Genomic DNA, 20,931 nt, shown 5'->3' on the forward strand with positions numbered 1-20,931 from the left:
ATGCCAAACATATTTAATTTGAGACAACCATCCGACCAACATGTATTACAACTTCGTTCCGCCTGACATCAGTCTTCAGTACCAGACTGACTCCACTTACATGAACTACGTTCACCGTAACCGAGCAACAATCCTTGTTCCGGGGACTCGGCGTGACCGCGCCTACCCAGCTCGCATCGCGGCGGTGACGTCACTGACAGAAATAGGACTTTTTGGGCTTTTCTGAAATTTGGAAAAGTTTAACAAAGATTAAAACACCATGATTTAAAAAAAAATTAAAATACAAAAAGTAATAAAGGACCATGTTCACAGCTGGGGGTGTCCTGTTATCAGTTTGAGAGGCGAATCTTTTACCATTGCGGTCTATGGGAAAAATCCTTTTGGGTCCACAGGAGATTTCTTTCGCTGTACTACCACGAGTGGCCAGCATGTCGTTTTTGCTTCAAGGCTGAGCGGGGCAGCCGGGGCTTGAGATACTTGGCGGCTGCAAATAGACCCTTCTCGCGGTCGCTGGTGAAGTGTGACGTAAATCTCCTGCGACTCGAGCGTGCTGGCTGTGGTCTATGAGCGGTGCCGTGTAGTGAGTCGCACGGAAACATTGTGGAGAGTGGGAGATACATGGGAGCTCAGAGGGGGTAAAACGCAGCATTTGACACAGCCAACGCGGACTGAAAATGACGGTTTGCAGCTTTTTTCTTCAGGGCCGTTGTCGTTATGGTGACAAATGTTGGAATGAGCACCCGAGAGGAGGAAGCAGAGGTGGTAGTGGAGGAGGAGGAGGATACAACAACTACAGCCGCTCCTCTGGTCAGCAGCAATCCAGAGGAGGTGGAGGTAACGCTGACACTAAAACTTTTCTAAACGTTATCTTCTCGCAGTGAAGTCTTTCTGTAAGCAGGTCTGTTGTGTGGGAACAGTTACCAGGTCGAAGTTAACTTTGTTACTGGTTCATTATGTGTCGCTGGTTTGTTAACTTTCTTTTCTGCGCCATTGTGGTGTTTTTTTTCGTAACGTTAGTGATTTGGTCGACTCAAGTATTTACCTCACCAAATAACAATACGGTGCTACAGAATATTAGAAACACTTCTCACCTCCTGCACAAGCAACTGAAGGTTTAAACAGTGTTAACAGACAAAACAAACACAACAGCCATGAGTTAAAGTTGGGATTTTTCTACCAAGTAGTTTTACTAGACAACTAGATATGACTTTTTAAAATATATTGAAAATTTGTGAAACGATTATTATATTATTATTACAAGCACTTGGTATGTAAGAAGTGCATACAAAACATAAATCTAACAAGTTAAATGCACACAACTGTAGCTAGCAGAACACTGTATAATAACACAGAAATACTATTGCAGTCAGCTTTGAAAAAACAGAACATAAACACTACCAGAGTGTGCATAGAGGCATGGACTTTTTTACAACATGATTGTATTGTTCTTATAGTAGAAATATTAAAGAAATAAGGAAGTGGTCTCGGGAGAATAGAGGGTCGTCCACCAGAAGGTCAGAGTCTATCCCTTGCTCCTCCAGTCATCTGTCGTTAGGCAAGACACTTAAACCCAAATCGCCCATGATGGCTGTTTATCAGTGTGTGAATGATATGTGATAGAAAAAGCACTGAGTATAGAGGCTCAGGCATTTGTAACTTAAATAAAGTTTATTAAAACAAAAAACAAAAATACTGGATATGCCCCTTAATCCGAATCCGCACCTAAATTTAATCAGATTTTCCCAGGCCCCATCCCTCCATCAAACTCACAGAGTGCAAACATAACCAGGCTGCTAAATGCAGTGATAACAAAGAAATTATAAAACATTGTTTAATATGTAACAGTGTTTGCTGTTAATCTACTGACAAATATAATGTAGCTCAAGTTAATTTTATTTCTGTATGCCAAAATCACCAACATAACTGGGGGGGGGGGGGGGGGCTTACAGTTACTACAACATATGGCATTCTCAATCCTTTGACTTTCAATCCTCTTCAATGGGCTACTTGCATAACCATTTCCGGGTTCTACTTATTACTGCTCAACTGTTTCCAGTCCGGTTCAACAATGGCGCTGTTTTGTTAGCTGACCGGTTACGAAGTGTCTGCTGCAGACCTTCGTGTGAGAGGTGACAGCGAAATGATCCCGAATTATGTTTACCAGCCATCGTTTTCTCAGGTCAGGATGGAAACCCATGAAAACTTGCTACACAATTAAACTTAAATGACGCCAAAAGAGCAGTGCACCCAGTACTTCTTCATCTGTTTTGAAAATGTCCCATTTTCGACATTTTCCTTTGTACACTCGTGACAAAACTCCGAATGAAGTAGTGAGTAAACACAGTAACGGACAGACCGGAAAAAGACAAGCAGCATTATTCTGAAACGGAAGTACGTCAAGAAGCCTAGTGCATGTAGTCCATTCAGAACGTGCTGTTAAAAAGAAGAAACAGTAGGAATTCCTTGAATAAGGTGGACAGCCATGTTAGCATTATCATACTCTACATACAGAGACGATAGAAGAAACTCCCACCCTCGTGGATAACTATGACCTGGATGAATGAGCATCTCCACAGACATGACTGCAATGTTAAAACTGTTTTCCCCCAAAATTGGCTGATCTGGGTTTGCATGTGTTTCAGGGTTTGGAAACAGAGTTTGGGTGAATCCTGACCACCAAAAAGGAAGCTACATCCAACCTTTATCCTTATCATCTCATGGAAGTGATGATTGGGGCCGAGGAGGACGCGGAGGAACTGACTGGGGAAGAGAAGGTGGGGGGGTAGGGGGGGATGACTGGGGCCGTGGAGGAGGAGGGAATGACTGGGGCAGTGGAGTTGGAGGCAGAAGAGATAATGTGAAGAGCTCCGAATTCAGCTTCTCTGCTCAAAACAGATTTTCAGCGCTTGATACTCCCAGCTTCTTTGACAGGGGAGGAAGAGGAGGAGGAGGAACAGCTGGTGATGAGGATGATGTCAAGAAATTGTGAGTCTGCATGTGTATAGAAAATAATTCATCTTAATGTTCATCTGTCATGAGAAGTAAAGTCATGTGACGTGTGTTTCACCCAGGGAGATCATTCAGATGGACATGGAGATTTGGGAGAGTTCACAGCAGTGGTGCCTCTCGTGTTATTCTAGCACCAAGACCCCTTTATCTGGTCTGTATGAAATAGATATGTAATTATATGGGAGATGTTCCGATACCATTTTTCTCTTCCGGATTCTGATTACTTTGTATTGGTGTGTCTGCCATAGCGAGTACTGATCTGATACCAGTGCATTTAGAAAAATAAAGGGTATTTGGACCAATCAAGGCATTTTTAACTGATAGTGATCTGCTTTAATGACCACATACGTAGGCCCGATCCTAAGTTTCACGTCAGCTGCAAGATGGTCTGGTTGTAGACCGCTGCAGCCGTTGAGCTTCACAGGTGAGAATTTCTGCTCCGCGTGCACATGGCTAACTTCCGTTGATAGGTTGAATTGTGATGAGAGCCTTAAAAATATTTTTTGGATTTTCTTTCTTGGTAAAGAACAAACACAAATTAAATATATATATATAATACATGCTAATACAGCTTGGATGCAGATTTTTTTTTCTAAATGCATTGCTGGGCTATATAACTGTGAAGCATATACATTGGATTAATTTCAAAACTTTAGTGTGCACTGTGCAACTGTATTACTTAGGAAAATACAAGTATCGTATCGGGACTCGGTATGGCAGATACTCGATATTAAATGGTCGAATCGGGGGCAAAAAAAACTTGATCGGGATCCCTAGAAAAATAACATCACGATGGATAGTCCCACAAGTAAAACAGCGATGTGTTTTGTACTGTACTGTTACTGTGAAAGAAAAAGACTAAACCCAAAAATAAAAACACTTTATTGGCAAATTGCTGACATTTTCCCTTGCTCTGGCTAATGTACACACCTGGAAACCCCTTCTTCGTTGCTCCAAAGCAGCACTTGCTATGTGCTGATCACAGCAAGTACTGTTTATAGAGTGGCGAAGAAGTGACTTCTGGTAGTGTAGCGTTAGCCAAAGCTAGTGAAAATGTTAGCAATTTCCATTTTATGTGGGTGGAACTACTTTAAAGATGTGGTATCGTATCGGTATATTGATTCGCGCATTCATCGATGCCCGATCCAGCGTTTTTCGCAGTATCGGGGCAATTTTCGATACTGGTATCGCGATCGGAACATCTCTAATTTATATGATATCTGTTGTCATTTGAAGCCACAACTCAAGTTGTAAATGACAAGTTTATTAAATCAATTACCCCCCAAAAATGTTTTGGTTTTCTTCAGGTTTCACCGATCTCTCTCCAGAAGAGCTCAGGCTGGAGTATTACTCAACAAGAGCCTCGGGGGATCTACAGGGCTATGTAAGTAAAGTGTTGCTCTTTTTGAAGTTTCTCCATTAACACCCAATGGTTTGCAATAAATGTCGCAGGCAGATTATGAGCTTTTTTGTGTCATTCTCTGACATTTTCAATGCTTCCACACTGCTGACATGTTGTTCCACCACATTCCACATTGGCAGCTTTTCGATCGTGTTCAAATCGGTAAAAATTATTCAGTCTTTTCACTTTTCACTTTTTTTGCTATTTTCAGCCGAACATTCGGTGCATCCCTAATGGCAAGGATGATAGTGGACCAATATAAGCATGGATGGTGTCGGTTTTCTATCGCCATTACACAGTGCAATCAGTTTTAACATCATAATGACAAGTTAAACAGAAACGTTTCTATTTCCTCAGATATTCTAAGATGTTTTGAGTCTAAGAAATACACATTTCATGTGTTTAGGTGAATGGTGTTAATCAGTTGCTCAACCAGTGGAAAACCAGAGTGCAGGACCTGAAGATTATGAATCCAGCCACCCGCACAGCTTTGGTGAGACACACACACACAGACACACACAGTGAACATGTTTTGATATTTAGTATATCTACTTTCCTTGCAGCTCGCAGAGTTAAACAACCCAGCACCTCAGGCGTCTTCAACTGGCTTTGGTTCAATGACAACGACTGGATTTGGATCCTCTACATCTGAAGTTGGAAACAAAGGTAAAGAATTGCCTTATTATAGGACATACTCTAATTTGATTTCTTGCAAAGTATCAAATAAAAAGGCCGCTCGCCCAGTTGAAGCCCCTTGTAAAACTACAAATTAAAAAAAATGAATAATATATATTATTTATTACTTTAGGGGTGCTGGTATGTGGGTTGTCTTACCTTTCACCCCAGTTTCCAGTCTTTTTTGCTATGCTTAGATAGCCAGGTGCTGGCTGTAGCTATTCAACAGACACATGAGAGTGTTATCATCTTAACTCCCTGGAAGAAAGAACTACTGCTTTAAATTAGCCGTCACCTCTCATGAAACGTTGTATAGTGTTTTGAGTCTTGTCAAGTGGCTGATTTGTGTGAAGCCAAGCACATTAATGCATCTGTATTTGAAATGTACATTTGTTGAATAAAATGCATTTAAGTGGGTAATTATTTTCCTATCCTATCCTGAATATGCTGATCAGGTAATCAAATGTTTATTAACCTCTGCTCTTGTGTTATTTGAAGGCATTGGAGCCCCAGCTCCAGTGCAGAGCAGCGGTTTCAGCTTTTCTGCTGCAAGTGGTGGATTTGGTTCCTCGGCTGCACCATCATCTTCAGCAGGTTTCGGTAATGCCATAGCAGCTCCGACACAACCTCCCTCTGGATTTGGTTCCTCCTCTGCTCCCTCAGCTTCATCCTTCTCCTTCGCTGTGCCGACCACCAACAAACCAGCTGCCAATTCGGGATTTGGGTCTGCCTCTGGGTTCAGCTTCTCGTCTACGGCGAACACCGCAGGAGGATTTGGAAGTGGTTTTGGTGTTGAAGCACCTTCTGCACCAGGAAGCGGCAGCGTTTTTAGAAAGATGACTGGAGGATTTGGGACAACTGCTGCTCCACATGCAGGTGGAGCCGGGTCTGCCGGCGGCTCGTCGGACAGTCTGTTTTCACCTGAGAGCAATCTGACTCCAGAGGAACTGAATCAGTTCAAGGCAAAAAGGTTCATTCTTGGTCAGATTCCTTTAAAACCTCCTCCAGCTGACATGCTGGTAGTATAATGTGTGGAAAGTTTTCAAAAAAATTTAAATCAAAAGATACAGTATAATTTATAAAAAAAAATTTGCATAGAGCTTTTGTTCAACCTAATTCATACGATGTTTTTTTTAAAACGGCAGGTGTTAAAATACTTACAACTTTTAAACATGTTTAGGTTCCATTTAAGATTTTTGTGTATGTCCAAAGTATACATCGTGTACAACTGCACAGTAGACCATATATGGATTTTTGGATTGTGTTTCGTTATAAAGGACTTCTGGGTTATGGAATGTCTTGAAATATGTAGTTTGAATGCTGTGAAGCAATTTTGGCTTTTACCATCTGTTGAGATGAAAAGTTGATGAGGAAGAATTCTGAGTGTGAGTAAAGGTATACTGAACTCAAGCTCAACAAAACTTGCATTGAACTGGGTTGGAAACTTTAATTTGCACAATACTAACCTCAGACATAATGCCCATGAGAAAATATCAGTAATTTTTACTGACATTCATCAGGGGAGTTGCTTTTGTAAAGCTTGTAATTGCACATCTCCGCCAGGCGAGCGTGTCGAAATACAAGCCCCAAAACACCTCAACATTTTTTAACAGTTAAGCGATTCACAAAGAGATACTAGACAAGTGTAAATAACTACTTAAGGGCTAATTTGAAAAGGAAAGGAAGTATGTTTTCTGCCTCTGTTTATGTTTTTACTCAGATTGTAATGTGACAAACTATTGAAATAACTGATCCAACGCTTATGAGTCCAGAACCATTAAATCACAATAGCTTATAGGTCGTCATCCAGTAAAAGAGAGGAATTTGTGGTGGTTTCCAGATCATAATGAACGAATAAGCTATCCAATGCATATATTCATTAGGTGTTCACAAGGAGAGGAATACAGCGACAAAGAGATACCAATAAGCTTTTCTGCTGCCTTAGAGGCCACAGCCCTGCTGACTGGGGCATATTTTCAAATGAAAGGGAGTTTGTGATATCAGCAAGAGATGCAATTGAGCTGTGTGTGTTTTCGTGAGTCAAATCTCAAGTTCATATTTCATGTCCTGGTTAAAAGCACAGTGCACATTACTAATAAAATGTTGTACAAACCTATAATTGGTAACAACATTGACTGCCATCCTCGGTGTGCATGTAAATTTCTCTCCCAGTCCTTGTGCAGTTACCTACCAGCTTACTAGCAGATATACATAAATAATGCTTTACATTAATAAACAATTAAAATAGAGACAATCTAAACATTAAGGGCTGAATCAATCGATTATTTTCGTTATAAAGTATTCTACCGATGATTCCATTGATTAATCGAGTAATCGGATAAGAAATAAATTAGCTTTATTGAGGGGAGTGTTGATATTTTATCCTGCCCTCATCCGGACCGTAGTCGGGGAGGAGGGAGATATATTTTCTCAAGGGCCAAAGCTGTCTGCTCCGGTGTGATACCAAAAAGTGATCGTCTGCCAGAAACTGATTTTCCTAAATCTTCACTGCATGTGTCCACAGCAGAAGCCCGTTGTGCGATGGTAATAATCATCCGGGTAGAAACAGTGAGAGTTACAACGTTAGTAACATTGATTAAACATTGATTAAGCATTTATTATTTTTAGTAGTCAAATTACTCAAGGAATCGTTTCAGCCCTTCTAAACAAAAGTGAAACTTATTATAATTGCTATGTTGTAACTCTTGTACATATCTGAGAATATGGACATTTGTGAATTATATCCACAACCGTGAATAAGCAGATCTAATCACTGACTGCTGGGGCATCAACTTGCCAGACCCCCTGTGTTTATGCAACGTGTGCTTGAGCTGTACTGATCAGAACAATATGAGGGACAAGTCTTTGGAGACTTGCATGCACACACTCAGCCAAACACAAAATATTTGACTCACTCCCGAGTACATTAAGACCTCCGGTTGTGCAATTAAATTAGATTACGGAAATAATTAAATTTTACTGATCTGTCCTGTTTTGCTAAATATTGAGAATTATACTTTGTGAATGCAGTCATTTCCTCCCGATTTGGAGACATGATATATGCACACACACACCTGTCATACTGTACACACTCCTCCTTTAATCCCCAATCAGCCCCACCTTCCTGTGAAATCATAACTTACACAAACCCAGTCACAATACCACAGAATATACTATAATTCAATTGACTGACATGACTCCTGCTACACTGACCAGACATATTGTATATGGGGCTCTAATACATTAAACACACTTTTCCAAAGGGGAAATGGGGTCTGGCTGTCTTGTTGATTCCCTATTTAGACCATGTACTGTATGTTGAGCTCTGAACGGATCAATCCTTTGAATTATAACTTCAGCCTGCATGCAGCTATTGAAATTTCCTCCTCCCTTGCAGGCTTCTCCAGATCAGCATTTTTTTTAATGACAAGGCGTGGAAACATGCACATTGTGTTCATTGCTATAACACAGCCATTGTGTTCACTACATCAGCTGATGACAGCAACTGATGCTTCTTTCACCGCTTCAATCCCCTTGCTCCACAGACTGCCAATGAGCTGATTCGGATTCAGTGCTGATATAAATGTTTGATGGGGGCTGATTCCAGTCGACCCTCCTTACTGTGGAAACAGAGAACGAAGCTTAGTAATTGGAAAAATGAATCCTGAGGTAGAATTGATTGTGTTGCGCCACAGCGGTTCGCCTATGGGAAACGGCATTGAACCAAGGCATCTGATTTGTGCCTATTTGAGTGGCTGGCTGCATGGGTGACTGAGTGCCACATATTTCACCTGCAAGGGTAAGGACCTGGGTTTCAGTGTTGTGTGTTTATGGCATAAAGTCAGTGGGGGTCCTGGGTATTGCCATTGGACACTGGGGACCCGACCTGTCCCCTAGCTGGACTTTTTGTCCGCTTTGTGGAACTTGTCATATTATGTGTCCACTTGATGGAACTTTTGTCCATTTTATGGAAATGATCATATTTTACAGTAAATATGTCTATTTGAAGGAATTTTGGTCCATTCCGGGTAATTTGCTTTTTTTGCCCAAAATTCACAGGCCGACACCGCCGACCGCTGGAGGCTTCGGGGAGGGTCCCAGGGGCCCCCGGGCCCCCGGGCCCGACACGTCCACTTGATGGACTTTTTGTCCACTTCATTCACTTTGTCATTTTTGTTTGTCCATTTCGTGAAACTTGGACAAACACCGCCGAGGGCTTCTGTCCACTTGGTGGGCTGGGCGGATGAGCCACTTCCACCAAATGGACACGAGCTGCCCAGTCAGCACAGACGTCCTGAGGGGGGAAACACGTCCACTGCCAATGACTTGTGACTGACCAGTCCTGAACTTTGACCAAGTGTTGGCACCCAGTATCCAATGGCAATATCCGAGGTCTTGGAAAGGGGGGTAAACGGCTGCAACCTTGCAGACTTTGCCACGGTGTCCAATGGACAAAAGTCGTTCACTTCAAATACCTTTGCATTGGAGCTGGGGTATCCCAAGTGGACAGTGCGTCCAATGGCAATACCTATGCTTGTGTCCAATGGCAATACCTTGTGGACCAGGGTTACATTAGTAACCACGGCGTCCAATGGCAATACCTTCGACCGCCAGTCGGGCCCGGGGCCCTCTGCGCGGACACCAAGTTTCAGTCCGATCGGACGTCTGCAACTCGAACCGGCTCCAGTGACCCCCCGAAGCCCCCCGCCATCATCGGTGTCACCCCGGTGATTGCATTTTGGGCCAAAAAAGGCCCAAAGTGGACAAACATTCCTTCAAATGGACATATTTAGTGTAATTGGGGACAAGTTCCATGATATGGACAAAGGTTCAGTGAAATGGACACACAAAATGGCAAAGCGCATTGGACCCGGGGCTTCCCGAGCGGAAAGCGCGTCCAATGGCAATACCTTCAATGGGGGGGCCCCAGGGCCGTCCCGCGGCAATGACGCTCCATGGGGGGGTCCGATGGCAACACCCCCACTGGGAGGGAGCCTCCCTGTGGACCGGCGCGCAGCTGCGGCGAACCGCAGGAGGGCGCGCCATCGATACCAGGTTTTTTTTAAATGGGGGTGAAAGCGGCAGTTTTAAAGGCAGAGGGGACAGTTCCATGGGACAGTGAGGAGTTGAAGAGGTTAGTGAGGTAGGGGCAGAGGACAGGGAGGCTGTCCAGGAGTGAAGCCCTTGGGATCAGCCAGCCGATGCCCAGAGGTTGAGACAGCCGGTGTACGAGGGCAGCAGGAGCAGGTGACAAGGCAGCAGCAGACGGAGAAGCAGCGAACAGACAGCGTTTGTCTTCAAGCAGCGAAGACAAACTGACACTCTTATGTGACTCTATCATGTGTCACGGGGTGGCTTGAAACCCCCGGCCTCTGCATGGGAGACAGGCACTCTACCAAGGGAGCTAAATTTCACAAGTACTAGCACTATGCGCTAGTACTTGTGAGGTGTATGCATACTGCACTGCACGCACACGACTGGCTGGGCCACCGTTACATGTGAACAACAAAACAAAACATGCAAGGATTAAATACCCCTTCCAAGTATTTGTACTTGGTGACTTTCTGGAAAGCAGTGCACAGTGATCAAGACTGATGGAACCAGGATCATTTGGTATATCATCTATTGTCTCAAACACGAGCGCTGACAGTGGGTGGTTCATTTTGATTTTACCATTCTATCGCACTATAGACAGATGTTCACGTTACAGCACTTTACTTAGTTTAAACATTTCTATTATCACTTTGAGGAGGCGATACATTTTGACCGATTGTCGAGTGTTGGTGGACTCATTATTCATGCTAAATAAAGCTAATTACCTCAGCTAAGCTAATAAGCTTTTGTTATTTAGTTCTCAGCTAATTAGCTTTGAGCTTTAAAGGATAACAATGTGAGTCATATCAAATGGCTATAAGACTTTTGGAAAGGAAGGCTTTCGGTTCGGTAAACGTTGCCAACCGAATGATTCGTTGTAATCCTAAATAAAGCTTAAATTGTGTGAAATATAATGTTCTCAGAGCCACTGTGCTCAACCAAACAGTCCACATGACGAAACATGCAGCGTCAGCGGGCTGTCTCCTCCTCCCCTCCCCAAAGCAAAACACTGTAACAACAACATAATTGCATCTATAAGTGTGATTACTATTTTTGTAATTATATTTATCAGTCTGGTAGAGATTAAAGTGGCGGTTGTACAGCTTTTTCTCTCTCTCTCTCTCCTCTCCCACCCTTTCTGCCCACCTCCCCCCTCTCCCCCATTTTCTCCTCACCCCAACCGGTCGAGACAGATGGCCGCCCACAACTGAGTCCAGTTCTGCCAGAGATCTCTTCCTGGTAAAAGTGCATGCTCATTGTGGGATTTGTTTTTTGGGTTTTCTCTGTAATATTGTAATATTGACCTTACTATGTGAAGTACCTTGAGACAATGTATGTTGTGATTTGGCACTATACAAATAAAATTTTATTGAATTGCACTCTGGAGCCGGGAGGCACGCTAAGCTAAGCTAGCTCGTGGTAATATGGCTAGTAATGCTATTAAAACAACGGTAAGTCGCATCTGCTACACGAGAGGTTACATCAGCAGGACTACTTCAGACATGTCAACTCATTTACGCCGACATCAACCAGCGTGTCAACAGGTGGAACTAGAAAGAAATACGGAGCAACACGCTACAAACTATCCCCATAGATGGGAACCTTTAACTGATGCGGATTCCTGCTTTGTAAGTTAAAATAAAAGTCCAAACAGAACCAACTGTCTGAAGCACCGTGCACACCAAGGGCTACACAAAGCTACAGAGCTAATGGCACAGTACCTCATTGCACAGCGTTACTTGGCTGTGAAAGCCTGTCCCTAGCACATTGTCTCATCACCCAGATCTGTAAAAATCAAGGACATTTCTCTGGCATTTCTACTTTATTGCTGTATTGTAAACGTACCGAGCTGTGACACCACTGTATTGTATTGAACTGAACTGTGCTTTTTGTGAACCATTACACCCCTGTTATTTACTGTGGGTCCTAATTACAGCGGTGACATTACAGACCTTCGGGCAGGTCATGTTCTTTTGCTGTTTGGTCTTTTTCTACCAAGAGTCAAAACCGGAGTCGGGAATCGGGAAGCAGGGGAGAGGTTTTCTTTCTCCAGCACGGAAGTGATCTCTCACTCGGGACCAACCCCTTACGTTCCCCAACAGCGTGGCGAAAGACACACCGATACTTCTCGTTCAACTTGGATGTGGATTTATGCTTGACGCATCGGTCCGCACGGCAGCGGTTACGTCATTTAGAGGTCACTTCCTGTTGTGCGCAGTGCAGATCTAGATCATTTTGCGAGGTCGTGAAATCTGCCCCCGACGTGTCTGTCGTCGTTCAAAGGATGAACAGACCACCTTCTTCTTTTACGTTGCTTTTCTGAAACCAGGTTTAAAAGCACAATTTCTTCTTCATCTACACAGTAAAATTGTCAGAGTAAATTTTACTGAAATTGAATAAAATTTGACTCTAAAAAATATAACATTTGGTGCCAGTCTAAATAGAGTAAAATTTACTCTTGTTGCTATTATTACTCTATTCAGTGTTTATATTTAAACTCACTCTACATGATGATAATTTACTCTATGTTGAATAAAGTGAAAAGAAAAGATCTCCATCGCACCAGTCATTAAGAAGATTTCCCTTGAACTGAAATCAGTCCGCATAATCTCTTTTATATTAGGGTGTTTGTAAATAAACTGTAATGTTTTCACAATTGGGATGTAAACAAATTTATCAGTAACAACAACCTGATCATAGGCTCCAGTAGTCCGATTGCACAGGGTATCAAATCTTGTACCAAGAACGTATTCAACTGGGTCTACCCTTCCCCACTTCCCTGTAAAATACTGCCTTCTCTTTGTTTCAGAATTTAATACACCAAAAGGATTTTCCATTTTTTCAAAACACTGATCAATTTTAAACTCAATGTCACTTTGGATAGGCTCCTGTAAAGACAGACACTTCTTCGCAGATTCTTTTCTTGATTATGGATATCATTAACAATCTCTTCCATGGAAATCACAAAAGAGTTAATGGTTGTTTCACCTACACCTGCCACTTTAAGTTTGGCTACTGTTGCAGCGCTGCTGTCTACAAGACTCTTATTGAGAAGGACCTAGTCAGAAGGGGAACTTCTTGATGGCAAGTCATCAAAATTATTTTCTGCTAAATCTTCAGTTGTAGAAGGGCCTTCACCAGGATCAGAACATGGTTCATGTGGTTTATAGAGATGCTTTCTAAACCCAGAAAAGGTGCCATAAACTTGTGAACAACCAAACTGATCACATTTGTGATCACAAGTCACAAGTGACTTTTCTGAACAAAGTCCGTGAACCAACTTTAAGTGCGTTGTCAGGGAATTAACATTTGCCTGGTGGCTTTTGCAAATAAAATACAACATCTCGGTATCAACTCACTGCAGCATCATAGCCCTCAAAATACAACATTTCAGTATCAACTCAATGCAGCATCCGAGCCCTCAACTCTGCAACCCTAGGATTCACCTTAGTGGTATCAACATCTATTTCATAAATGGTGGTTTGCAAGAAGTTGTACACATTTGCCAGATCCTGGTTGTACGAGGTACCGAAGACAAAATGAGCTTTGAGAAGCTTATTAAAACAGGCAAGAGAGTCTGGTGACTTACAGGGTATTGCATGTTCGTCAATCACAATGAAGTACTTGTGAATCCCACTCCTCTGGGTCCCCACAGCAAGCAGATAGGGTTGAAGGCTTTCCGTGATGCTGTCCAGATGCCCCTGGACGCTGGTCCCAGTCTGTGACACAAGAACTACATTAGTCTGGTAATGAAATTAGTCACGGTTGGCAAACAGTTTGAGAAAAGGTCTTTAAATAACAGATAAACATTTGACCATAATTTTGAAAAAAGAAACAGGTTAATGGGATTAGGAATAAGTACAGAAGAGTTCTTCTAATTTTATTGAAGTGTAACCTCACCTTGTTGAACTTCACAAGATAGTCACTGGCTTGTTTGGCTGAGAGCTTTCCTGGTCTCTTGCGGCCATGAGGTTACGGTGGCAGAAGGTGGACAAGAATCAAAATGGATGACATGTCACTGCCCTATCCTGAAAACACAAGTTTTTTCATTCACTTCAGTCATTCCATTTTCGTTTCACAAACAATCCTCCGTTCCATTAGTATAATCCTTTAATTCCAACATACCATTTTTCACTTCTGTTGTGGAGTCAGCATTTTGAACCAGGTCTTGAACATCAGACTAAAATCCTGCTCAATCTGCAGACAAGATGGAATAATTCAAGACAAAACAGTAAACACTATGTGGTGTGGCACTATCGTCATGAGAGATATTACAGCCTTAACCAGGTTGTTGTAAAACAGGAAAAAATTGTCCTGACAGTTTCAAGGCAAAGCAAGGCAGTTGAAGAACCACATACCATTCCTTCTATGTCGAGGAATCTTGAAAATGCTGTGAATATTTCAGAGGACTTTACTGGGTCATGAACCATCTTTTGGCGGTAGGCGAAGGTCTGCTTCATCTTCTCCTTGAAAATTGCTTCATCAGCTGTATGCTTCATCAGTGCAATGGCCTCACAACACAGTCTTTCTGTGGTTAGCCAGTTTTCCTCTCTGAAGGGGGGTCTATCAGCCTTTGGACCACCTGTAACAGTGGTGGAATGTTTACCAGGTATGTCTGCTCTATACAAGTATGACATTATGTCCTATTGTATAAGAAACAAGGCTCAGAAACTCTACAAAGACGGCCATACATTTAGTTATGAGAGAATTACCTTTGCTTCAGTTGCACTATGAAAGTAGAGGGACTGTAGCATAAAAAACCAATTATACGGCATCTTCTAACATGCTGAATGATTTGCTATGGAGAGTTTAATCACGGGTCGGAACAGGTGCGGGTTTGCAAAACTGGACCCGTGCAGGACTCTGACTTAAAGTAGGGTTCCCACTGGGGCTGAACCGATTCCATGAGTCACTCGATTACTAAAATCATTGGTATTCTCTGCATCAAAGCTTTTTGTGTTTTGCATGGCTAATTATTACTGTCCCGCAAAACAACAAAGGTATTTCTCATCCGATTACGCGATGGAATAATCATTGGAGAATACTTAATACGGTAATTAATCAGAGTCAATTACTGTGACAATTCTGAGAATTTTTATAATGACAACTAGCAGGCTTAACAGAAGCTCACAGACAACAATTAAAGAGTGTGGTGGCCCCTGCCATTAGTGTATGAATGTGTGTGTGAAAGGGTGAATGTTGCCATGAATTGTAAAGCGTTTTGAGTTCTGTTGCTTCCTTTTGAACAAATACCAGTCTCCATGCCAGATACCCACTCCCATCTTCTGCATTGTATTAATGCACCTAAAGTAGAGAGTTAAAAGAGTGTTATTCAGTTTGAATGAGCAGGTTATAAGATTGTTTAATCAAGGCCAACAGAGATTGATGGCAGAGATTGTGGGCATACAAAAAAGTTAGCAGATCTTAAGTTGAACTGAAAACATCACCCAACAGAAAATCAATAATTAAGATATTTACATTCTTAGCTAAAACATTAAGGTTTAAGAGTCCCAGAGAAGTGAAGAGTAAAAAGGCCAGACTTAGTTTTAATGTACTTACATAGCCAAACTTGCTCCTAGGATCGGCCAGGTTTGGAAACAAGGAAGGTGATGCCCTTTGCATAGTCCTCTTTAACATGCCTTGAAGGACTGGTCCTACACACACAGACACACATACACACAGAGAGTTTACTGTATTGTGTAAATGACACCTTATGCAAAAAGAGGGGTGTTTTACTGCAGTCAAGCCAAAATTAAATTGTATCAGATGTGTATATATACACAATGATTATATGACAACATACCCATGTTCACTTGTCATATGTGCAACCAATATCTTGACCATATCACGTCTTCTGCTATCTGTTAAACTTTTTGTCCGAGCATTCTCATTCATGATCCTCTCTCCAGGTTTTTTCTCCAAGTGAGAATGAAAAAACGAGAACACTGAAATGTTTAAAACGGTACTACAATATCAAGTATTATAAAAACACACCATGGTCACCAACTTTCATTCATCTGTCATTTATCACTCAATCTTTAAGTTTGGCATTTGCTTAAAAAGACAAGGAAATATGCAGAGCTTACTTGACCTAGACGAGTATCCTCCACTCTCTTTATGTAGCAGGACTTTGCTGCAATAAAATGGTGTCTTCAGAGTCCCTCTCATGGTCTCCACTCAAGCTTGCAAAGGAGCTGCTTGCAGGGGAGCTCAACAAATCTAGCAATCATATTGAGATTTAACTGGTGTGATTAACACTGCAACCATAACACAATTTAACTGTAAACATGCATTACTAGAGGACTTTTGTTTAATGACAATGAGTAATGTTGTGAGGTCTTGACCTTACTATGTAAAGTGCCTTGAGACAATGAATGTTGTGATTTGGAGCTAAACACATAAAATTTCACATTCGATTTGATTAGGCCCACTACTGTTACAGAAGGGGTGGAACAGATGAGCAAAGAAAACAAAGATAACTTAAAAATGAGAAACAATTCAGCAGATATATCTGCTTGTCTTACATATTGAGAACATGTTAGGCTAGCCAGGACTGTATGGATGAATATGAGGCTCCAAGCTAAAAAGAATCTCATCATCAGGATTTGGGCTTTGGGGTTAACAAATCTCCAGCACACCAAGGTCTTGTTTCATTACAAGAAACTCAAACACATCCTCGTCAACTTCAGTCTGTGAATCATCATAAACTTTTAAGTCCAAGTATGGAATGTCAAATTTCTTGGCAACTGTGAAGAAAAAATAAGATTGCACAAGCTAATTGATGAATCTGTTGTGTATTTGTAGAGAAAATTTAGAACAAGACAGAAATCAGAGGTCATCTTTACTTGTACATCATAACCCCAAAACTGACTTGGTGCTGCTTTCCAGGTGCATTCTAATTATATACAGTCTACAGCCTGTCTACTTCTGCCATGTACTGAATTATTTTAACAGCAGTCTGAGTATTATAGCAATACACCACAGGTTTCTATCAACAAGGTGATTGTAGCAGCATACATACAATGCTTTCTTTAAAACCCAGAATGTAATAAGGCACTTAAATGCACTAGATGGGTTTTGTGATGACAGATTGAATGCAATTCAAGCAATAAAATTGCCATTCTTCTAAAAAGGGCAACTAATTAGTTGTTCTTTTTAAGAGACCAGTCTTTATTTTACTATCACTCTTTAATAAAGCAAAAATATTTCTTATTAGATTACTCGATGGAATAATTGGTACAATACTCAATTACTAAAATAATTGATATTGCAGCCTTCATTCTGACAGTCAATACAAGCTGTTGCTTGTATGGTACCTTAAAAACATTTTATTGGCTAATAGAGCTGAAGACATTGATATATCTATATGGACCTTACCCAAAAAAAGATAAATAGTATTACTGTACAGCTTCTGATCAACATGCATAAAGGGAAAAGCCTCTTTCAGTTGTGCAAAGAATAAACTGACATCCCAAGTATGTTGTTTATAGGTTATTGTGCGAAATTAACAATAATCCAAAAAGGATTTGAGGGCCAGTTGCCCCTCAAAACAAATGTACTTCTGACGATCTCTGAATTTCACCTGCATCCTTTATGAAAAGAAAAAAAAGTCAATTTAAATTGCATTATCACACATTTACATAGCAATTATAGTAATTAACAGTTACAAGTTAAGATATACAGTATAACAATTCCAATTAAATGTAGATTGCCATGGTAACTGCCAACATTAATAATACCATAGTATGCGAACATTAAACAGATATGTTATACCTGTACTGTTGTAAAACTATTTTGATTATAAAAATAAGGAACATTTCAAACACTTGCCCAAAAGGTGTTTAACAGGTCAAAATACCCTATCAAAAACTGCAAAGCATCAGTTATGCTATGAAATTGAAAATTATAATAGAACAAAAAAAAACAACTTGTGCATTAGGAGGACTGTTACAATTATTTATACTGTAGCTGTATGTCAATGTGAATATCGACTGTTTCTAGGGCTGGGCGATGTAGCCTCAAAACTATATCACAATATTTCAAGGAAATAGGAAGAAGAAAAAGCAAGTGTGGCAGATCAGCAGGCAGCAGACACACACACACACAGACCACAAGACATCAACCCGTATATTGCTCCCAATCAGTGTCGTGCTGCCTTGAATGTTTGTCCAGTTTCGAGGTGCGACCCAATATGCAATTAATAAACGACCCGTGACTGAAATTTGCCTTGTCATTGCTTTCTCTGTTAAAAGTTCAGCCACATTCTTTGACTGTTCATCGCGGTCTATGTTCCCCTCTGTGGCCATGACGTTAGCATGCATGCTAGTGGGTAGCTCGTATCAAGGGGGGGTTGTGGGGTGATTTGGTGCTGAGGTAGATCTGGGTGGCATAGCAGTGGAAGTCCAAGTTGAAGTGGCGGAGTATCTGACCGAGGGGGAGGATGTAGGAGATGAAGAGGAGGAGACTGAGTACGGAGCCTTGGGGAATGCCTATTCATCATTCAAGTAGTCGGTTTGTGTGGTTTTTATTTGTGTTCGGGCGGCGCATGCGCACTAGGGAGCGTAAACGCGCCTTGTGACATTGCGTTGCTATATCATTGATATCGCGAGATTAAACATTTTTCATCACGTAAAAATGTATATTTGTATTATCATGGACCGTATGATATGGCACAGCCCTAACCGCTTCAGTAATTGTTTTATCCCGTTCTGCTTTTGTGTCTTGAAAGCAGCGGATGCTAATTAGTTTTAGCAGTCAGCCCAGTGCAGTGCTCTGGTCAGTAAAACACACGTGTTGCATCAACCAAACTTTACCTCGCCTAACAGTAAACTAACGCTCTCTATTCAGAATAGAACACATGTTGCATCAACCAAACTTCACCAAAAAACCGTCCGCCTAACAGTAAACTATGGCTCTGTTCAGAGTAAAACACACGTGTTGCATTGCCCAAACTTCAAGGAAAAACTGTCCGACTAACATTAACAGTAAACTAAGACTCTCTGTTCAGAGTCAGAGAGTAAAGTTAACCAATTGAAGTTAGAGGTCGTCTGTGATTCCTCTGCAAATGTCCGCTCTTTCTAAGTACATGCACCTGTGAGTGTGATGGCGGCAGAATTGAAATTGAAGGGCCACTAGTGGGTGTGGTCATGTTGTATTACTCCAATAGAATCTGTATCTTTGCTCCCACTCTAGCGGTCGCAGGTAATGATTACACTCCAAAATTATGAAATAGGACTCCTTGTGTCACAACTGAACAGGAAGCAGGACCCAAATGCAAAGGTGATGAAAAGATATTTAATAATAAAAGAAAACCAACTAAAGGTGTCCACAAAATGCAGCAAACAAAGGCAATCCAAACACTGGAGCCAGGGGGAAAAATGCAGAAACAGACCGGGGGAAAAATGCAGAAACAGACAGGAACAGACCGGGCCAGACAACATGAAAAAAACAGACGATCCAACAACAGACAAAGGGAAGCACAGAGACTAAATACACACAAGGAGGGCAGGGCAATTAGAACACAGGTGAGACACATTAGGAACAGGTGCAGACAATCAAAGGGGCAGGAGACACAGGAAAAAACAAGACACCAGAAACTAGACACAGGACAGGAAGTGAAACAACACAATGAACTAATTCAAAATAAAACAGGAAATGAGAACACAAGATCATGACACCTTGAGAGGAAAATAATATTTACTCTGGAAAAAACACTCTCCAGTTTTTCCTGTGTACCGACCAAACACCAGCTCTGTCACCGTTGCCATGGTGTGTCCCAGGGGTGTAGATTGTGTTTTGTCAGCAGCAACACCTTTTGTCAGACTGCACTTCAGACGTGCCTGAAGCGCGAGTATAAACAAACTGTGAACCTCTGTGACGTCACATCCGCCGTGCGCACAGACCGATGCGTCGAGCACAAATCCAGCTTCAGACGCTGCATGCAGCAGAGCGCCTCACACACGCACAGTGGCCATGATGCAGGCAGTTTTACCTAGCGAAGGACAATAGAGAGCTCCTACGTCTTCTGACGGCGGAGATCAAGTGTATGGTGTGGGAGGAGGAAGTAGTACTTTTCTACTACTTTGTTGCCGTGTTATGACATATGCGGAGGGTCGGCGCGGGCCAGACACTTGGCTCTTGCTGGCCGGACCTGGCCCGCGGGCCGCCATTTGGGGTTCGCACGGCATTCACTCATTTTTGCTTCACATGGCCACAGGTTGTCGCTGTTTGTCACGCCGCTGATAACACCCCGGCCAACCAGTAATCGCATCTCTCCTCTCCTCTCCCCTTGCCCTCCCCGTTTTCTTCCTCTCCCGACAGTAGCACGCCTCAGATTAGATGCAGTGTGACCAGCAGCACCGAGCGCAGACACCGTCCAGCCACCCACCGTCCGCACACCAGCGCAGCAAAAATACAACCCAAACGATGACATTCATACAGAAACGACAGAAGCCATCAGTTATTTGACAACTTCCGACCCCTGCACACCTTGGCGTCGCCCCTTTGCTGTAAGTGGTGAGTGCACTGATTCCCTTTTCTTGATTGCAGGGCTCAGAGGGTTGCAGTAGCGTCAGTTGACGGATATTTTCTAAATAGTGCAATTAATAGTTCGGTATATGATCAATGGTAAAGAGGAGCGTGGTTCAAACTGGGTGCAGTTTGTCTTCATTCATTCATTCATTGTGACAACGCACCGGCCGATCTCAGAGGTGGTCAGATTAGATTACTACAACCAGCTTGGACTGAAATGG

General features: G+C 42.1%; 2 protein-coding genes across 5 annotated transcripts in view; both read left to right on the plus strand.

Moving 5' to 3' along the window:
* The first annotated feature begins 530 nt into the window (after positions 1–530).
* nup42 (nucleoporin 42) lies at positions 531–7,202 on the plus strand. Its single transcript, XM_035648416.2, has 7 exons — positions 531–834; positions 2,643–2,985; positions 3,072–3,160; positions 4,317–4,393; positions 4,818–4,904; positions 4,975–5,077; positions 5,585–7,202. Exons 1-7 carry the CDS (start codon positions 675–677, stop codon positions 6,112–6,114), a joined length of 1,389 nt encoding a protein of 462 aa, XP_035504309.1. The 5' UTR covers positions 531–674; the 3' UTR covers positions 6,115–7,202.
* Positions 7,203–20,100: 12,898 nt separating this feature from the next.
* The window catches only part of rims3 (regulating synaptic membrane exocytosis 3), a 34,865-nt gene continuing 34,034 nt past the window's right edge, over positions 20,101–20,931 (plus strand). The window contains exons 1-2 of one of the 4 annotated variants that reach the window (XM_047330251.1): positions 20,101–20,354; positions 20,501–20,695. The gene's annotated coding sequence lies outside the window, so the exon portion shown is untranslated. Of the gene's footprint in view, positions 20,696–20,931 lie in introns of all 4 variants that reach the window. The other 3 variants (XM_047330253.1, XM_035620799.2, XM_047330252.1) reach the window with 3 other exon arrangements.

This window comes from Scophthalmus maximus, chromosome 22, assembly GCF_022379125.1.
Source record: "Scophthalmus maximus strain ysfricsl-2021 chromosome 22, ASM2237912v1, whole genome shotgun sequence".
Lineage (NCBI taxonomy): Eukaryota > Metazoa > Chordata > Actinopteri > Pleuronectiformes > Scophthalmidae > Scophthalmus > Scophthalmus maximus.